The following is a 21,209-nucleotide window of genomic DNA, read 5'->3' on the forward strand; positions in this document are numbered from 1 at the left end:
CCTTGTAGTGTGCAGTTAGAGGTGAAACTGGTGAAACTAAAAAACAACTGACAGCATAGTGACAGAGACAGAAAAGAAGCTGTGGTCGGAAGGCAAAGCAAATTTGAGGGAATATTTTTTTTTAATGAGGGTTACTTAAGCTAAACATAATTTAGTAGGTGGAGGAAACCTGACAGATAGTCTTGGCTATGCAATCAGCTACAGCATGACCTTGAGCAAAGCACCTCACATTTCTAGTTTTGATTTTCTTATCCATGAAGCACAGTGGCTGAACTAGATTATGTCTAAGATTCCTTCCTGCTTTAGTGTTCTAAAGGATAATCATGAGTGGAAGGAATATATAAATATAATGAAAACAGTAAAGCAATTTTGAAAGTACAATAACATACTCATCATATAGTGTTATTTTTATTAATCTACCTGAAATGCTGATCTTTAATAAGGTTTTATGATATCATAATGAAAGAAAGGAATCCAGTGAGCATTTACTATCACAAACAAAAAGGTTTGTTTTGTATTATACAATCAACTGTTAAATAATTAGAAAGTCATAATAGTGGTTGATGTGGATTGTAGTTGATTATAAATGGCCTTAAAGTTTTTGAAATTTCTCCCATCAAGAGATAAGGTCTATGTTCCTTCCCCCTGAATTGAGATAAGCTCTATGTCTGTCTAGCCATTACAATGGGAGGCAGTGACACTGATTCTGAGTAGTGAAGAGAGTGAAGGCTTCTACCTTCTGCCTCTTGCCATATTAACTCTTTGAACCCATGCTGCCAAGCTTTAAGGATGTCCAAGCAGCCCTGTTGAAGAGTCCTACATAGAAAATAAATGAGCCCCACTCCACCCCCCACCAACCAGCCAACAGCCATGGTTGACTACTGATTTGCCAGCTATGTGAGTGAACCAACTTGGACAAAGATGTTCAATACCCATTAGCTTGAGATACTCTAGTTGACACAACATGGAGCATGAAAAAGCTGTTCTCACTGATCCCTGCCCACATTTCAGATTTATGAGCAAAATAAATTATTGCTGTTTTAAGCCACAAACTTTGGGGATGGTTTATAATGCAGCAATAAGTAATTGGATCATGCAGTTAACATTTATTCACTGGTAATCATGTAAGCCAAACATAATCTGTATGGGTGGTTCTTCTTCCATGCCATATATGTATTTGTGAAAACCCTTGTATCTCACAAAATTGCATACTAATTGCACATAGAGTTTATGAGGAAAATAGGATTGAGGTTGATCACTCAAAACGTGTAGAATTTTGAAAAGAGAGTCCTAACTAAAACAGTAACAATCGTATTTAAAAAACATCAGCCATAGCACAGTAATTTGACATCTGCTATAGACACATTTTTTCCAGATAACTTTCCTCTGGCAAGGGAAATAAAAGCAAAATGAAACTATTGGGACTATACCAAAATAAAAAGCTTTTGCACAATGAAGGAAACCATCAACCAAACAAAAAGGCAGCCTTCCAAATGGAGAAGATATTTGCAAATGATATATCTGATAGGGGGTTAATATCTAACATATATAAGACTTATACAACTCAACACAAAAAACCCCAAATAATCCAATTAAAAAATGGGCACAGGACTTGAATAGACATTTTTTCAAAGAAAACATATATATGGCTAATAGACACATGAAAAGTTGCTCAATATCACTACTCATCAGGGAAATGCAAATTAAAAGCACCATGAGGTATCACTTGATTACCATTCAGGATGGCTAAAATAAAAAACACGAGCATTAACAAGTGTTGGCAAGGAGGTGGAGAAAAAGGAACCCTCATGCTCTTTTGGTGGGAATGCAAACTTATTCAGCCATGTGGAAAACAGTATAAAGTTTCTTCAAAAAATTAAAGATAAAATTACCATATGATCCAGTAATTACACTATTGGGTATTTACCCAAAGAAAATTAAAACACTAATTTGAAAAGATGTATGTGCCCCCATGTTTATTGCAGCATTATTTATAATAGCCAAGATATGGAAACAACCCAAGTGTCTCTGGATAGATGAATGTATAAAGAAGATGTGATATATATACACACACACACACACACACACACACACACACACACATTATATATATATATGTATATACATATATATATATAATGGAATATTACTTAGTCATAAAAAAGAATGAAATCTTGCCATTTACAATAACATAGATGGATCTAGAGGGTATAATGCTAAGTTAAATAAATAAGAGTAAGACAAATACCATATGATTTAGTTTCTATGTGGAATATAAGAAACAACAAATGAACAAAGGAGAAAGGAGACTAACAAAAAAACCACACTCTTAAGCGCAGAGAAAAAATTGTAGGTTGCCAGATGGTAGGTGCCTGGGGGGTCGGTGAAATAGATAACTCAGATTAAGAGTACGCATATATTATTGAGCACTGAGAAATGTATAGAATTGTGGAATCATACTGTACACCTGAAACTAACATAACACTGTGTGTTAATTATAGTTGAATAAAAGAATGTTTTAAAGAATGGAAAAAATTTAAAAATATAAACCATAACAAATCTTTACTGTCATTTGCACTTAGAACCATAGTGCCTCCTCATCAGCCTTATAACCTGGGGTTCATGTTTCCTTAAAGACGTTTTTACCTACAGTTTCAACATACAGCTGTATAAAGTGGAAAGCATAGGAGTTCTTAAAGGCACTAAATCAACTCCTTCTTGCACTAAATAAGACTCTGCTATAGAATTTTCATTTTTTTTCTTAAGGTCTTCATAAATTGCTAAAAATTTCTCTTCAACTGTGATAAAGCTTAATTCTATTGTCTCAAAAATAAACATTTTTAGAAGTTCAAAAGTGAACCAAGAGGATTTCAATGTTCACTGACATTCTTACTTATCAATTACACATGAGCTAATTGGCATGAAAGAAACCACACAGAAGAACAGATGGTATGAATGGTCAGGCTGTAAGTGGTGAACAGAGGACATGTATCGATTGTAAAAGCCCAATCCTCTGTTGCCATAGTCCCTTGTTGTGGACTTTCGTCTTAGGATCTACCTTGTCCTGATGGACTTTTAGTTTTGAAGCCTCATAGAGGTGGCTATTTTGTGTGGGTAGCATTTGGTATGGCTTTGATTTCAGTTTCTTTCACCAGATCCATCAGGGAAGGGGTGTCAGTGCTCTGTGCGGGCCCAGGGCCTAGAGCTAAGGGAAGGACACTGGCAGAAGAGGTTAAATGGACTGCTTTTCTGCTGGAAATGCTGGTGTGAGGAAACCTTGTCCTGGGTCAAGGATGACTTTGTCACTGGTCTTGGAGGGAGTGTCATAGATGGTTTCCTCAAAGAGGAGGTCGTCAGCTAACATAGACTTTGTGGTAAAAAGAAAAAAAAAACTCACCAGGAGTACTGTGTCCTGTTTTGTCCACTGTCTCAAGCCTGGATTGATCAAGAGGAAGTTCTGGACTCAAAGTAGCATCCTAAAGAATGAATTTAGAAAGACAGATGTTAAGAAGTGACATTTCCCTGTATGTGGGAAGGGTTACACTCTATTTTTTTCCTTCATTTAAATATAAGCAAATCATGTTATAGTTGATTTGAATCTACGATGGATTTTGATATAGGATGTAATACAGAAATTTGTCCTGAAAGGAAAACATGCATTGATACAGTGGTAAAATATGATCAACTGCCTTCTTGACTAACTGAATCTGCCTAGGTAGGGTTAACTAAAAACTGAAATACGATGAATTGCCAATCATGTTTGAATTTATGAATTCCTTCATTTAAAGAGGGAATAGAGCCTAGTTAGCACTTTCACTTATCAATATCCCAGTTTTTGGCATAAATTAAATGGATATAGCTTTAAATGAAATATAAAAATTATTGCAGAATTTATTATTTTTACTTTTGAAGACATTGTACTTATAAAATCCTCACAGATAAATAAAGGTAAGACCTTAAGATTTAAGAACAAACTTATAAAGTAAACCTATGCTTACATTTATTTCTCAAAGTCAAAATTAAATTATATATTCTGCTTTAAGTATTCTTTTCAGTTCATGAACATGTGTTTGTTTTATCAAAACAGCAAGTCCTGACACTAACTGAAACAAAGATCTAACTATGGTGAAGAGAATTTTGAATTTTAGGGTATTTGAAAAGTAAGTTGTATCCTATTAACACAGAAAATATAAATGGCAACCAAGTACTGCCTGTAAAAAACAGAAAAAAAATATAATTAGCATTGCAAAGAAGATTTTGTTCTGTTCAGTCCTTAAGTGGATTTTTTTTTCTTATGGAAAGCTTCGTTCCTATTTGAAGAATGAAAGAACAATAAGCTCACTTACCTTTGTGATATCGGCAAGGAGTGTGGGCAGCACTGACTGGAAGTCGGGATCGGAGCCTGGCAATGACCCCAACAATTCTGCAGGTGAAAAATCACAAGGTTTGAGTATTTCTTTCTTTTTCTTTTTTTCTTTTGTGGTTGGGGCACTAAAACAGTCAGGGTTGAAAATGTGGCAATAATCAGTTTTTAAGGAGTGGTGTAGCAAATCATTTAGAAATCAGCATCACATACACTAATAGTCACTGATATGAGTAATAAATTGAAAGACAAATGCGGGGGTACATCTTACACATATATGTGATAAGAACAGTTATTAAAGTAGGCTTTTAGGATGTTTAGCTTTACTGTATAGATTTGGATCAAGCAGGCAGGTTGATTGGCTAGGCCAGTGGGGATGAAGATACAACTAAGCTAACAAAGAAAGAAATAGCTAGAATAAATGCTGGAACCAAGGGCCATTTGCAGATTCTACTTCTACCTTGAAGCCCGATTTTCAGAACATCTCAGAAGTTTGAACAGAGATAAACCAGAGTACCAAATGGTCTCTGAGATGAGTCTGAAGCTCACCTTTTCTTGCCTAGGAGATTCCCTTGCCTTGCATGTTGTGCCAAGAGACCTTTTGATGTTTTCCAGTGTTGAGTTTGACTGCCTAAACCAGAGAAATAGAACTGGCAGAGAATGCCAGTTTCATGCCATGTCATACTAAAATGGCATTTCTAGTGTCCATCTATTATGCCAAGAGTGCTGGGCTTAGTGAAGAGTTCTAGGCTCCTGGGTTCTTTCAGCTACCCTCTGAGAATCCTGAGTGTGCCTGATGATCTTGTTGACTTTCTTAGATCCACTCTTCTCTTCTCTCCCTGCTACTCTCTGCCCTAGGATGTTGACTTATATGGACTGTATCAATGGTTTTTTACTCTCTGGCTTTGGGATGGCTTAGACTATGAGGCAAACCCTTAATGCCTAGAGGTAGTAATGGGGCCTTGCTACTTTTGGCTCCAGAGAACTGTCCTATTCCTTTGTGTATTAGGAAAGACTTTATAAATAGTCCCTTTATCAAACTCTCCTCATGTCATCCTATTCTATTCTAATAATGTGCCATCCATTTCCTTCTGGGACTCAACCAATTTACTGGGTGAGGGAATCTGGGTTGTGCCAATGGAACAAAACTGTCCGTGGGTGCTTCTTTCCATCTGGACTCCATTGGATGACTGTAGTTGAACTACTGAACTGAAACTCTGGGCTTCTCCTGGACCTATTCTTGATGTGAAGTAGCACCAAAGGCTCATCCAATGAGACACAGGTTGGAGTGAGGAAAGAGAAATGATACCATATGTGATGTGCCTATAACACAAATGATTGACTCTATAAGGCCCAAGTTAAAATGACAGTGACCCTGAGACATTCTACACCTCCTAGTGTCTCTGTCAAAATGAGGATAAATCCAGAACTATGAAATCACCAACTGACCATCAATGAACTGAATTGTTTCCACATCCAAGGATTTGTCTTCCTCTAGTGCTCTGCTGATTAGCTTTTTGAGGTCTGAAGCTGTGAGATAGATTTCTGGTTGCTTGTCTTCCTCCATCATTCCATGAGGGACTCCTTCACTCTCAATTTTGTTGGAATCAAAAGACAGGAGGTTACTCGCAGGGCTTTTTGCATCTGCAATGTCTCTCTTAAAGATGGCCAAAAGTCGCATCTCTGTGGAGCTTGAACTGTAGACAGCAGAGGACACATTCCACCCAAACCCGTTGTTACATGCCTTATAAAGACAGTCACTGTGTTTCTATAAAGATTCAAGACAGCTTCATCATCTTTGCTGATGGGATCTTAAAGAATATCTCACTTCAAAGCTAGTTTAAATGTTTATTAGAAATTTGAAATGTGGAAGAAGAATTGACCTATATTTTAGTCCTTAGAATGCCAGGTTGAAGAGGGGCTACTAACTGCATCAAGTGATCATGGATTTTTATTCCTTCTGAAAAAGTGTTAATTGTCAAGAGTTGTTATTACTGACCAGTAGTTTTGGTGGTGTTACAAGTAAAGTCATGCAGTGCCAATCAGCAGGAAGGAAGAATTGTCCTTTTTTCTATAACCTTCTTCAGGAAGGTCTATGAAATAGCAATACAGGACATAGAAATGGGACAAGAGTATGTACACATTGTACCAAGTCAAAGCTTCAATTTTCAGGTTATTTCTCTTCTGCTTCTTTCAAGAAGTATTTTTTAATTAAAAAACAAAATTCTAAAATAACATAATCTTTTTCCTCAAGCTGCTTTTAAGATAACATCTTGGAAGAAAGGTGTGAAAAAAGAGAAAGGGAAGTACTATACAATTAACTATATTTATTATCATATTTATTGATTTAATGCCTTTTTGCATATAAAAATGAAATGGGATTCTCTGTAGCTTTGTCCTCCATGATCAGGTTTTACCTTTCAATTTATGCCATAAATCCACACAAAGGGATGCAAGAGTGTTTCAAAGGCCACAGGAACTGATAATGTTTACTCTTGGAAATTCTTTGGGCCACACAATCAGTCAGAATCTACAGTTCATTATTTCACTAGTCAATTATAGGAGCCAAAGCTGGATTCTTATTACTGAGCTCTCCACGGTATTGTGGGCTCTGTCCCAGTTCAAACTGACCTTGGAACCAAGGAGCAAATTAGTTTCTCTCCTTTATTCCAGACTTAGGTTGGCTGCTTATACAAGTGTGCATTCAGACAGACAATTTCCCATCACAAATGACATTTAGGAAACTGTTAAAACACGCTTGCCTCAGAGAAAGGCATTTTTATGTTTTTCTAATTAGATTTTGAATTTTACAGGATACACTTTCACTGATCAAGTCATTGTTCATGTACTTATCTCATACAGTAATTTTGACTTAAGAGTTTTTTTAGTATGAAATAATTGCTTAATTAATTAATTATTTTTTTAACATGGTTAAACTTTAACATCAGCAAAGACATAAATCCAGCAATAGATCCATATTTGGTGGGATCTCAAGCTCATACAAATAAGTGTCTATCTTTAGGAAAAACAATACAGCACATGGAGATAAAATTAAATACAGAAATGAATCTGTTTAAAGTAGAGAAGAAATTAAGAAACAATAAACATGTCTAAAAGCAGACACATAACTCAAGCATCACAAAATTCTGAATATATACATATTTCATTAGATATACCTCTGTAGAACTTTTTTTCTATTATTGTTTACAGCAATTAGTCTCATTTAAATAAGACACCAATAAAAAGCCATGGGCTTATCCCAGACTTTGTATGTAAAAATTACTTATAAAAGATCAGTATGTAAATCTGTGGGAGAAAAGGCACTATATTTCAAAATATTAGAAAAGTCCAAATTACCCATCTTTTCCTTTCTTTGGTCTTCATTTCACCAGGAGCAATGGGAACATGCAAGGGAGAAATAATTTTTATGAAATTTATTAAGATATTCAATGAATCATTTCATATATCGGGGGAGGGGAGAGAGAGAGAGGGAGAGAGATTTCTTTCTATTGTGTTCCATGTTTGCCCAGGAATGTGTTGAAGGAAACACATTAAACTGCCATCAGAATTTGGATGGAATTGTGAGAGCCACATAAATCTCAGGAAGTAAACACCATTATATGATGTTTCTGATTAGGATTTCAGCCTTAGTTCATAGGCTGTATGTACTTTTGGTCTTCTTTGTAAACTCTTTGATTTCTTCATATTCTTCCCAGACAGGCTGCAAATATATCCAATGCGTCTTACATTTTGGGTAGTGCTGGTGCCAGGAAGTTTTTTTGGAAAGTATTTTATAAATGGATTTCTCACCCTGTGAATAGCATTAAATGATTTATTTAATCCTGAAGGTAATTTATCTGAGACTGGACACTGGAACTGGTGTTTTGTTGACTGATTGTTTTTCAAATTGTTTTAATCAGTAAGCCTTGAGGGAGTGGTACAATTCATCATGGAACAGGTTGCAAGAAAAATAAACACCTGTTTACTGAGTGGGTGGTCTGTACCAGGCAGTTTATATGCATCCTCATTTAATCTTTTTCAACAACACAATCCCCATTTTACAGAACAAGGAACACACACAGAAAGGGAAAGTTGGAAGGTGGCAGAGCTGAGATTCAAACCCTATCCTGCTTGATTTCAAGTCTGGGCGCATTGGCCATACCACTGCCTACTCATCAAACTTTGGTCATCAAACTGACAAATATATTTAGGACTCCTCTGGACGTATATATGAATTTAGTTTAGAAGCTATATTCAGTTTTCTCATTTTACCTTTCAGGTGAAATTTGTTGACAAAGACATTCTCTACATATGAAGGGATTTGTGTTACTGCTCTTTCTGCCTGGGGTATGAATTCATTGAACTTTTGTCCCTTGGTAAAATGACTGAAAGAGACTTTGCTATGATTTTCCTTCTGTGCAAGCAGAGGAGGATCCATGACTCTCTAACTAGGGCTGCTCTGTGGGGCCTGCCTCTTGCTTCCTTTCAGCAGTGGCTTGTAGTTTGGAGAAGTAGGGCTCCCTGGGCCAAGCACCTAGTTCTGCTCATTTTTTTTAAAAAAAATTGCATTGAAATGTAATTGTCGTAAAACAAAGTGCACATGTTGACGGTGTACAATTTGGTAAGTTTGATATTATACACCTGTGAAACCATTACCACAATCAAATTAATTCCTCCCAAAGGTTTACTCATGCCCCTCTGAAATCCTTCCCTCCATCTTTTCTGCCTCACCCTCCCCAAGCAACTACTGATCTGTTTTGTCATTATAGATTAGTTTGCATGTTCTAGAGTCACACAGAAATGGAATCATAATATATTTATTTTTCTCTGTATTCTTTCACTCAAAATACTTATTCTGAGATGAAACCATATTGTTGTATATTATAATAGTTGCTTCCTCTTTTGAGTAGTAGTCTGTGGTAATAATATTCCACAATTTGTGTATCTATTGCTCTGTTCATGGATATTTGGGTTATTTCCTACTGTTGCTAATACAAATAAAGTTGCTGTGGACAACTGTGAACTAGCCTTTGAAAGATTCTACCCTCCGACTAGATTAAATGGTTGGTAATAGTTTTCCATATTGCTTTAAAAGATAAAGCAATATTTAAATTTTTTTAACATTTTTATTTATTATTTTTGAAAGACAGAGAGAGAGACACAGCACGAGCAGGGTAGGGACAGAGAGAGAGGGAGACACAGAATCCAAAGTAGGCTTCAGGCTCTAAGTTGTCAGCACAGTGCCTGATGCGGGGCTGGAAACCACCAACCGTGAGATCATGACCTGAACCGAAGTCGGTCGCTCAACCGACTGAGCCACCCAGGTGCCCCAAGATAAAGCAATATTTAAAGTTGATCTTTTTCTGTGCCTCCTTAGAATTGTGTTAATCATAGACATCCTCATAACTTCCCAGTTGTGTCTGGGAGAATTAAATGAGGTCACTGATAAAAAATGTACTTATGAAATTATAGATCAGGTTTTGTACAAACGAACTAAATACAGTACCAGGAGACTCATAGTGTTTTGGGGGATCTGGCTCCATGAGGAAGCAATTTCCTTCATTCTAAGTTTACTTTACAATATTCTGAGCATTGTTAGTTATGATTAAAAGCTTGCCATACTTATAAGCATATCTTTTATGCTTAACAGGGTCCAACTGTTTTCTGGGAGACTAAATATTCATTCCATAATGGAGAGCATTGGGAATATATGATCAAATTTATTTTATAAACATCTTTGGCAGAAATAAGAATAAATTCTTACAGAGATAAACACATGGGAAAGATGCAGCTTCAGTAGATATATCTTTAAAATCTTTATCTTGCAAAATTTCATCATCCTTAATACTTTCATTTTCTTCTAAAATAGATTTTTTTTCATTATTAGGTTTTCATTTATTTGAAAGGAGGGCATAATGTCCACTTGAAAGGACTGTTCCTATCATTTCCCTCAGCTTTAAATGCAACATCTGCTTTTTAGCTGCAGTGGTTTGTCCAGAAGACTTTGCCATCTATGCAGAATATTCCACTATCACCTTTTATTTCCCTCTAATCCATCTGATTTCACATGGAATATTGTGGAGCAGCATCTTGAAATAAGGAAAAATGAGTCTGCTTTGGTACATATTAAGGGTTTCATCTTTTATAACTTTCACTTTTCAATATTTTCTTTCTCTGGAGTCACACAAATCAGAGGGGCCTGATATCTTTGAGAGAAATACACCTGTAGAGCTCGCCCGGAAGCTATTCTTTGTGGGTCTGTAGACTTGCTCTGGGCAACTTATAGCTTTAACACAACAGATGGTGAAGGGGCCAGGAAGTACTTTGGGGGAAGCCTTCTCTACCCACTTTACAAATTCCCCTTGGTGTGGGGAATCTCATTCTGTCATGCCAGGGCTCACATATACCCTGCGGCCATTAAAAAATATGTCCTATTATGGCCCCATTGGTAGATGTTTTGAATGAGAACTTAGACAGAAGATGCAGGTCACCTGAGTAGCTCAGTGGATTAAGCTTCTGACTCTTGATTTTGGCTCAGGTCATGATCTTGCGGTTCATGGAATAGAGCATGATGTGGGACTCTGTGCTGGCAGTACGGAGCCTCCTTGGGATTCTCTCTGTCCCTCTCTCTCTCTGCCCCTCCCTGCTTGCATGCTCTCTCTCTCTCTCAAAAATAAACATTTAAAAAAAGGAAAAAGGATGCTAAACTTCTTGTCAAAAATCATGAACCCACCTCAATTAGAGTGTTGAGATGCTAATGGATATAGGCCTGCTTGTGGGAAAGCCGTGGGAACATAACTGAACCCTGCATGGCACTGTTTTTCAATTTCATTTACTTTATTTAAAATTGTAATTTAGAAAAAAATAAAAAAAATTTTAAAAATAAAATTGTAATTTAGTGGGGCACCTGGGTGGCTCAGCCAATTGAATGTCTGACTTTGGATCAGGTCATGATCTCATGGTTTGTGGGTTCGAGCCCTGCATCAGGCTCTGTGCTGACAGCTCAGGGCCTGGAAACTGCTTCAGATTCTGTGTCTCCCTCTCTCTCCCCCTCCCCACTCAAAAATAAATAAACATTAAAAATTTTGTTTTAAAAATAAAAAAAAAAACAAAAGAAAATTGTAATTTAGAAATTTTTGTGTGGTAATGCATTACTACAGTTTAGATGTCAAAATGATAATAAAAGTATATTCTGGCGGTGGGGGGGCACCTGGGTGGCTCAGTTGGTTAAGTGTCCAACTTCAGCTCAGGTCATGATCTCACGCTCATGAGGTTGATCCTCTCGTTGGGCTCTGTGCTGACAGCTCAGAGCCTGGAGCCTGCTTCGGATTCTGTGCCTCCCTCCCTCTCTGCCCCTCTCACGCTCACACTCTATCTTTCAAAAATAAAAAAAAAAAAACATTAAAAAAAAGGTATATTCTGGGAAGTCTTGCTTCCACTTCTGTCCCTTTCTACCCTGTTCCTTCAACTCCCTTACCCCTCACAGATACTTCTTTTTATTAGTTTCACCTGATTCCATAGGGTCAGCCTGATTTGTTTAAACGATGATGATATTTAACATTCGATAGGGAACCAGAAAATCAGACACCAAGGTAACTAATTGCTACTTATTTTGACCTGTCTCTACTGAGGTGTTTTCCTAAGAGGTTCGTTAATGACATTGCCAAGGACAGCAGATGAGCTCTCTGCAGAGAGCAGTGTTTCTGGCTCCAGAGGGAGGAAGGAAGGAACACAGCTCTTGTGTTACCCCCTTAAAAAATCACCTAGAGTCATGTTCTTTTTTTTTTTTTTTTTTTTTTCAACGTTTTTAATTTATTTTTGGGACAGAGAGAGACAGAGCATGAACGGGGGAGGGGCAGAGAGAGAGGGAGACACAGAATCGGAAACAGGCTCCAGGCTCCGAGCCATCAGCCCAGAGCCTGACGCGGGGCTCGAACTCATGGACCGCGAGATCGTGACCTGGCTGAAGTCGGACGCTTAACCGACTGCGCCACCCAGGCGCCCCTAGAGTCATGTTCTAATTAGACAATTCCTTTATCTGAAATGTATTCAGTTTTCAGGATTTGACAGGGTTAAACAACTGGGGGGAGAAGAACCTTATATTCCTCATGACACTGCTTTTAAAAGAGGATAGGGAAAAAGTAATTTAAAAATTGAGAAGAGTCCGATCCTCTTACTTACCTAAATCCTAGCACATGGATTTCTTTGAATCCTGGAAATTTCTTAAATACCTTTTGCATCTGCAGAAAGAAAGAAATTTATGAAACGCTCTGGCTGTACCAGGTCAGATGTTCCTAACTGAAAAAGTCTCAACACTTCTGATGAGTTAGGGGGAATAAATGAAAATGGAAAATTGAAGCAACGATTGAGGCCAAACGCTTTGTTCTTGGTAATTTCTGAAACCCAGAGGAAAGTGTTTTGCTATTTATTTAAAAGCTGCAATTGGGTAGTTCTGATCTTCTTTCATGGTTACTTTATATAAAATATGAAAAAACTTTAAGGTGGCACTTGGAAGAAACTTTTTTGGCTACAGTATTTTTATTTATACACAAAGAATAACTATAATATTTTCTGAGTTGAATTATGTGATTTGGAAAATATGTTAAAGAGGTTACTAAAGTCAAAATGGCTGCTATATCTAAATAAAATGGTACAGGCAGACTCTAATAGGTTAGATTCACTGGTAGATTTATGTGGACTTTATAATAAATTTTCTTAATTAGTTTGACCTTGCTAATGAAGCATATTATAGGAATATTTTATAATTGCTATATTCAGTTATTCCTGACCCACTACGGTCTGGCTTCTGCCTCTGGATTCACCCAGTGGGGAGGATTTTCTCCAGGCTGTTGTCTCTTGGCTCTCTCCAAATCCAGTGGCATTTTCCATTTCTCTTCCATGGTGTGCCTGCTTATTTTCTGGTTCTTCTTTTATCTCAACGACCACTTTCTCAGTCTTCTTTACTCCATCTTAGTCTCGTCTGCACTCTCTGCTTTAAATATAAAGATGCTTAGCCTCCTTATCTCACCCTCCCACTTATTCAGTAAGTTTGACTGCAGGCACTGTGCTAGGCTCTGGGGACACATTGCCACATAGGCGCTGCTCCGTCCAGCTTACTCCCGCATGGACTGGGAGGCAAGAGAGACCAAGAGAAAGGGATAGTATTAGTAGCGAAGCTTGGAAGGGAGAGCAGGGTGAAAGTGAGGCTGAGGAGGTGAGCAGGAACCTGGCACCACCTTCCCTTCCCTGTGCCCACTCCCCTCTGCCCCTCCTTGGGGATTTCATTTTCTGCCATAGCTTCACTGATCACCTGAGACATAGCTTTGAGTTCTACATGTGAATATCCCAACTTTGCCACTAACTAAATACATCCAAACCAGAGTTATTCTCTTCCTTCCAAATCCGCCTTTCCTCCAGCGCTCTCTATCCCAGTCTGGTTCATAAACACCTATCGTCTTCCATGCCAGAAGACCCAGAAACCCTAATACCTTCTCTCTGTGCCCATCACATCCATTCATTAACTCCTGGTAGTTTGAACCCCATATACATTTTGTTTCCATCACATTCTTATTCTCATGGCAGGCATACCTTCCATATCTCCCTTTTTATATTGTTGAAATGGTTTTCTAGGGGTGTGTGAGGAAAGACAGCAGAATTTTTTTTTTTTTGGCAGGGGGAGGGGATATGCTAGGGCAGGAGGAATAGAGATGTCTCCTTGACCACATTTTTATTTCCAAGGTAATCATTCCATATCTGTTGTTCTTCACTAAAAATCCCTTGATGGGCTGCACTGCCAATTGAATAAGTTCCTTGAGAATGGCATTTAAGGTCCTGCACATTCTAACCTTCCATTCCCCAAGCACTTTATCATTTGCCCTTCCTGTCATCATTACCCTCTTGGCCAATATTGTGTCCTCTCAGGACACTAAACTAACACCTATCTTCTCCTCAAATTACAACATGTACTTCCTCCAGACCTCTATGACTTTTCCCCCTTTTAGCCCAAGATGCAACTTCTATCTTCTGCTCCTTGACTGCCTATACCGCCATATTTCAAAGCCAGCTCAAGCATATTCTTTATTGAGAATTTGTAGAGCCCTAAAGTCAGGCTCAATGATTTCTTCTCCCTACTGCTCTAGAACTTGTTACAGTATATCCCATAAAACAGTCTATGAGCTGCACAATGGCTCCTTCACTGAGATTATGCTCCTTGGGCTCAGGGACTGTGTCTGATTCATCTTCATCTCCCTCCTTCCCAGTACCTAGCAGGCCGTTATCCACATAGCAGGGACTCAGCAAATTTTGTTTAATGGACTTGAGTGGATCTCTTCATTCTCTAAACTCATCAACATGCTGCTGCATTGTCACTGTATCTAAAATTACTGCTGATTCCATATTATCTATGCCAAGGACTAGGGCAGTGATGCACAGATAATCCCCAAATCACTTACATTGGCCTTTGAAGTGTGTCATAGATTTCTTTTTCCAGCAGGCTGATTTACCAGCTAAATCATATTTTCTTACACCAATATTAAAATTAGTTTTCATTCCCTCAGTATATAGTAACTGCAGCGAGGAATGTAGCCTAGGTTTTGGGTGCTGAGATAGCTGTGTAGGCCTGAGTTTAAATATTGGTTCTGTTCCTTTCTAGCTGTAAGACCTTGAGTTTATTGCTTCATCTCTCTGAATACGATCTCCTTAGTCCAAAAAGGATAACAATACCTGTATTATAAGGCTCCTATAAGGAATAACTAATAAATGCCTGACACACAGTGGGCAAAGAGTTGATGATATTGTATTTTTGATTCACTTAGTCTCTATATCTTCTACTGGATTACTAGCTCCTTGGTAGTCCAATTTTCTTTTACTTCCTCAGTAGCCACATAACTTGGAGCCTGACAGGGGCAGAGCAAGACTTCAGTCAGTTGTTTTTGAAAGACCCAGTGAGGGGAAAGGACAAGATGAGGGTCCCTGTAGGGGTCAAGGGCAGGGATGCTGAGTACTAAGCTTCTGTGCCTCCATGACCACCCCCACCACAGGCTTAACAGAGGAGAACTAGGAGTTTAGGTCTGAGGAGATGGTCTTTGTTACCGAGACAGGTAGGAAAGAGCTGTGTACATGCCTCAGGTCTGCTCTGGCTTTCTGTGACAAATAGCTTTTGGTCCCCAAGGCAGTTGTCATGCCATTCCAGTAACAACACCTTAGACTAGATGTTTAAGTGTGAGCAGCAGTTTCTGGAGTGGAAGATTCGGACCCTGACTTGTCCTTCTTTCGTGTCCAGGATACCAGAGGTGCTGTTGTATGGATGAAAACAGTCAATCAAAACAGAACTGCTCCCATAGAAGCCCGCAGCTGCAGCATGGGCAGTGGGGAACATCTCCAAGGAGAGCCGTCCTCCCCTCCAAGAGTGCTCCACAGCACTGGCTCCAGCAGAGAGGAATTTTGTTGTTCATGCCCTCTTTGTGAACCTGTCTGTGATCGATTAAGACTCAGCTCTGCTTAGGAGGGTGCAGAAGGCATCTAGGGAGGAGATGACAAAGGCCTTCAGTTAATTCTGCCAAATAATCTTCTGGGGACCCTCCAATTACGGAGTGCTAACCATTAAATTGCTAATTAAGTGCCCAGTTAACCTTATTAATAATACTAAATGCACAGGGGCCTCCCTGATTCTGCTGGAATGTATGTTCAAGGGGCTATAAAAAGGCAGCCGTATTGAGTTCTCATGAGCGTTTGCACAGGAGAAAGCATTCAGACAACAGCTAAGCATTCCTTTTGACATTTGTATTAAATTGCTCATTAGGTTTATTGTGGAAATTAAATTACTTCAAAGCACTGTCCATTAATTCCTGATTAGGCCTGAATGGCTCTGCTAATGCAAGTATGGGCAGTGGTGGAGTGGGTTGGTTATCTGTTGGCAAGCTGCTGGGTGGTCTGGACTGCTCAGAAGCCTGGAAAGGGAACAGATGCTCTAACCAGAGGGGCTCCATCTCAGAGAAGCCAGTGACCATGCAGAGGAACCCGCAGGACTGATGTGATGGGTCTCTGGAACAAGACCCAGCAAGACATACTCTTATTTGGCTAATAAGTTTTTCAGAGTCTAGAATGGGCATGTTAATTTGATGATGATACAAAAATCCCTGTCTCATAAATATTTATTTGGGAAAAATAGGAAGTATTGCATAATGGTTAAGAGTAGGGGTTCTGGTGCCAGGCTGCCTGAATTGGAATCTTGGCCAACTATGCAATTTTGAAGATACTCCGACTATACTAAAGATTTTCTGAAGAGAATATTTCAAGAACAAATAGAAAGTTAACAGACTATTCTTTAATTCATTCTATCTAATAATCCGTGTCTAAGTACTTCTCTGGTTCATAAACACCCCATGCTGATGCTTTCTCTTTGAAGTTTGTAGAAATGATTCTTTACATTTTATTGACTGAACGCTGATGCAGGAGGAAGTTGGAGGTTTAATATTTTTGCCTATTTATCTTCTCTCCAGTTGAGAGGAGGTAAGCACTGATTTCTCCAAGTATGACAAGTTCCCTGGCCATGCTGAGTGAGATGCTTGGGCACCCAGGCTCTCCATAAGTGAAGTTCATGGTTATGTTTTCTTATGAATGCTTCTATTTTCAGTTGCATTTTTACGGTCACTGAGTAGTTAACTGCATCCCAAGCTCTGTATTAGGAGGTTAAGTCTTCAGAGATGAAAGAAACAGTTCCTGCCCTCAAGGGGACACTCAGAGCCTGAAGATAGTGAGGGTGGCAGGTGAAGAGGGAGAAACAGAGACCACAAAGGCCACAGACGTGTAAAGAAACAATCTCAAGACAGGGTGATAAATGTTGTGGCAACAGTGGGCACCGTGTTTTAGCTCAGAGGAGAGGCACTGACTGAATCCAGAATGGTTTGAGACAGAACTTTCCTTGATGAAGTTTTGTAAAATGAAACTCAGGGAAAGGACATTCCAGACAGATGAGACAACACAGGGAAAGGCTAAAGGTGAGAAAAGATTTGTAAGCAGTTTGTATTTCTGTAGAGTGCAAAGGAGGGGGATGGGAAGGATGGGAAGATGAGGCTGGAAAGGAAGGCAGGGCTTTTATCATGGTGTATAGATGCCACGGTCAGCAGAGTAGCTTAGATTCATCCTGCAGGAAATGAAGAGGCAGGCAGATATGATGAGAGTCCGAGATGGAAGAGACATCTTGGAACAGCTCCGAAGTTTAGTGGACGACATGGACAACATTACTGCCTTACACTTATCACCCACGAAGAGTGTCATGTCATTAAATTGCATCAAACTGCAAAAGTGGATATACATTATGTAAGACAAATATGAATTAAAATTCATATTTCAACCCAGCATGTTCCCTAATTGGTGCTTACATGAACATTTTAGATGTATAGAATACCTGTGTAGTGGCTCTCTGTTAAAGAAGGTTTAAAGACCTACTAATATTTAAAGAAAACCTAAATGTAAGTGACTTTTAAGACAGAGAAGCTGGAGGAGCTCCTGGGTGGCTCAGTCAGTTAAGCATCCAACTCTTAGTTTTGGCCCAGGCCACGATCTCGCTGGTCACGAGTTCGTGCCTTGCTTCAGGCTTTGTGTTGACAGCTCGGAGCCTGGAGCCTACTTCAGATCCCGTGTATCCCTCTCTCTGTGCCCCTTCCCTGCTCGTACTCTGTCTCTTTTTTTCTCTCTCAAAAATAAATAAACATTAAGGGAAAAAAAATTAAAAAAAAAAAAAAAAGAGAAGCTAGAATAGAAAACTTTTCTAGAGATGAATTTGCCCTAACATTTTGGGACCCATTGCAGTTTTTGATTAAAATGAAAGCAGTTTTGGTTGAAAATGAATGCCTGGTCACAAGAAGTTGGAACTATTAGTTCAAAGGGTTTAGGTCCTGTTGGCTCCCAGATTCTGAGTCATGACTTGGGCTGTGGTTGTGTGGGGTGGGTTCACTTACCTGGAGTTGAGACTTGGCCGCCAGCTCCTGATAATGTGGGGACTGGGAGTCAGCGAGCTCTGCCGTGAACCTCTGGTTTGCTAGAGTGATGCTCAATTCCACCTTCTGCTCCAGTGGGCCTTTGTATACCTTAGTGGATTCTATTTTTCTTTCCTGAGTTAGAAAATAAAAGGTCTTCTATTAATATAAACTATAAGTATATGGTAATACTATATAATATATATTGATATTGTCTCAAAAAGTGGATAATGAAGGCTCAAGTGCTTTAAAATTTTTTTTAGCGTTTATTTATTTTTGAGAGACAGAGAAAGACATAGCACGAGCCGGGGTGGGGCAGAGAGAGGATTAGACCATTCGTGCCTAAACTTCATATTAAAGAATCCCAAGCAGGTTCCAGGTTCTGTGCTGTCACAACAGAGCTCAATGCGGGGCTTGAACTCATGAACCATGAGATCATGACCTGAGCTGAAGTAAGACACTTAACTGACTGAGTCACCCAGGCGCCCCTCAAGTACTTTTAGAATTAAAATCTTATTAACTAGAAGTGTTCTCTGAATTTCATTGAGAGACAAAGTACCAAAGCTCCAATGAGTTAACTATTTAGAATCCTTGAGGACACTGTAGTGTTAGAACTCTGTGCTCTTCATGAAAACATTTGCACACATGCACACACACACATAATTCATATATACTGTTGGAGCATTACTGAGATTGTGCCACACTCTTGTGTAACTATGAATGCTCTTTGATGAAGACTGGATTATACAATATAACCTATGTGATGCTGAGGTATTATTTAATACAATCTTCTTTAGAGAAGAGTCTAGACTGGTTTAATGAGACCATTTGTGCCCAAACTTCATATTAAAGCTAGTTAGTGAGCACTGTCAGGTCAAGAGAGGATTTGAAATATCTCTCAGAAGGAATGGCATATTTGGGCCACCTTTGGTAGCATGTGGCTAAAAACAGAAATACTCTTCTGAGGACCTGGATTTGGCCAAGGGGTCATCCTTTTTGCCCTTTGGACTGGGAACAAGCAGGAGTCTCTCACTGTTCTGAATTCACATGGGCTCCCAGGGCACAGAGCAAGCCTGGAGCTGAGTTTCAAACTTGGGGTGTGACAGATTTTCAGTATTGGGTACCTAGATGATTGTGAAATCTGAAAGGTTTTTAAAAGAGTAAAAAACATGTCTGTGGAAAATTGAATTTCTTTGGTAATGCACTTAGTCTTTTATTAGTGACATCAGCTATGGAAGCTGAAAGAGGAGACCAACCAATGGAAAATGCCATGAGGGACAAAACTCATGTGGGTGGTAGCCAATGTAGTTTCTCCTCATTTCATATTACAAGCCCCTCTCTTCCATGGCAGTGGACAGACACACACCTCTAACTTTAATAGGGCACATGGAGGATGCCAGACTACTGACGTTTGTTTAACGAAAAGATTTCGTTGATTCATTCATCAAAATAACACATAAGGATCTGTATGGGTGTAGGACAGTGTTAGGACCTGTGGAAAGTTAGAAGAAAAATATGGCCTATAGCATTATCCTCTACAAGTTTACCATTTCACTAGGCATATTTAAGTTCACATGAGATATTTAAATAAATTCTTTAGATGTATTAGTGAGAAGTCTTCTTATTTATCCTCAGCCACTGGATTAATTTTCCGCGCCTCTCAGCCAGCACCCTCAGTAATACTTTATTACCTATGAGATAAAAATTCAAACTCTTTTTCCTGACATTCAAGGCTTTCCACAATCTGATAACAATCTGCTTGAACAATTTTATTTATTTTATATATATTTTTTCATTAAAATTTATTTTTTAACTCAACTACTGAGTGGGCCCAAGTACAATGTCTTAAATTTTTTTTAGTTTTTATTTTAATTCCAGTTAGTTAACATACAGTGTTATAATAGTTTCAGGTGTACAGTATAGTGATTCATACATCACCCTGTGCTCATCACAACAATTGCACTTGTTAATCCCCATCACCTATTTAACCTATTCCCCCACCCACCTCCCTCTGGTAACCATTGGTTTGTTCTTTATAATTAAGAGTCTTTTTCTTGATTTGCCTCTCTCTGTCTCTCTTTTTTTCCCTTTGTTTGTTTTGTTTCTTAAATTCCACAGTGTGAAATCATATGGTATTTGCCTTTCTCTGACTGGCTTATTTCACTTAGCATTATATTCTCTAGCTCTATCCATGTTGTTGCAAATGGCAGGATTCATTCTTTTTTATGACTGAGTAATATGCCATTGAACCAAATCGTTATCCATTTATCAACTGATGGACACTTGAGCTGCTTCCATATCTTGTCTACTGTAAATAATGCTGCTATAAATATAGGGGTACATGTATCCCTTTGAATTAGTGTTTTTGTATTCTTTGGGTAAATACCCAATAGTGTGATTACTGGATTGTATGGTAGTTCTATTTTTCACTTCTTGAGGAAACTCTGTACTGTTCTCCAAAGTGGCTGCACCAGTCTATATTCCCACCAATAGTGCACGAGTGTTCATTTTTCTCCACATCCTCACCAATACTGTTGATTCTTGTGTTATTGATTTTAGTCATTCTGACAGGTGTGAGGTGATATCTCATTGTTGTTTGGATTTGCATTTCCCTGACAGTAAGTGATGATGAACATCTTTCCACATGTCTGTTGGCCATCTGTATGTCTTCTATGGAGAAACGTCTGTTCATGTCTTCTCATTTTTAATTGGATTATTTGTTCTTTGGGTGTCAAGTTTTGTAAGTTTTTTACATATTTTGGATACTAACCCTTTATCAGTTATGTCATTTGCAAATATCTTCTCCCATTCTGTAGGTTACCTTTTAGCTTTGTTGATTGTTTTCTTTTCTGTGCAGAAGCTTTTTA

The 21,209-nt window shown here is 38.6% G+C and overlaps 1 protein-coding gene across 2 annotated transcripts in view; it reads right to left on the reverse strand.

Annotated features, from left to right (window-relative positions):
* Window positions 1-21,209, reverse strand: part of IMPG1 (interphotoreceptor matrix proteoglycan 1) — a 137,966-nt gene that overhangs the window by 73,524 nt on the left and 43,233 nt on the right. For both annotated transcript variants that reach the window (XM_060615995.3, XM_060615996.3), the window contains exons 7-12: window positions 18,325-18,477; window positions 12,545-12,603; window positions 7,721-7,741; window positions 5,813-6,060; window positions 4,347-4,423; window positions 3,398-3,476 (exon numbers count right to left, since the gene is read on the reverse strand). In XM_060615995.3, the coding sequence (XP_060471978.2) occupies window positions 3,398-3,476; window positions 4,347-4,423; window positions 5,813-6,060; window positions 7,721-7,741; window positions 12,545-12,603; window positions 18,325-18,477 (637 nt within the window). The remainder of the gene's footprint in view (window positions 1-3,397; window positions 3,477-4,346; window positions 4,424-5,812; window positions 6,061-7,720; window positions 7,742-12,544; window positions 12,604-18,324; window positions 18,478-21,209) is intronic.

The sequence above is a fragment of the Panthera onca genome, chromosome B2 (assembly GCF_046562875.1).
Source record: "Panthera onca isolate mPanOnc1 chromosome B2, mPanOnc1 haplotype 2, whole genome shotgun sequence".
NCBI classification, from domain to species: Eukaryota; Metazoa; Chordata; class Mammalia; order Carnivora; family Felidae; genus Panthera; species Panthera onca.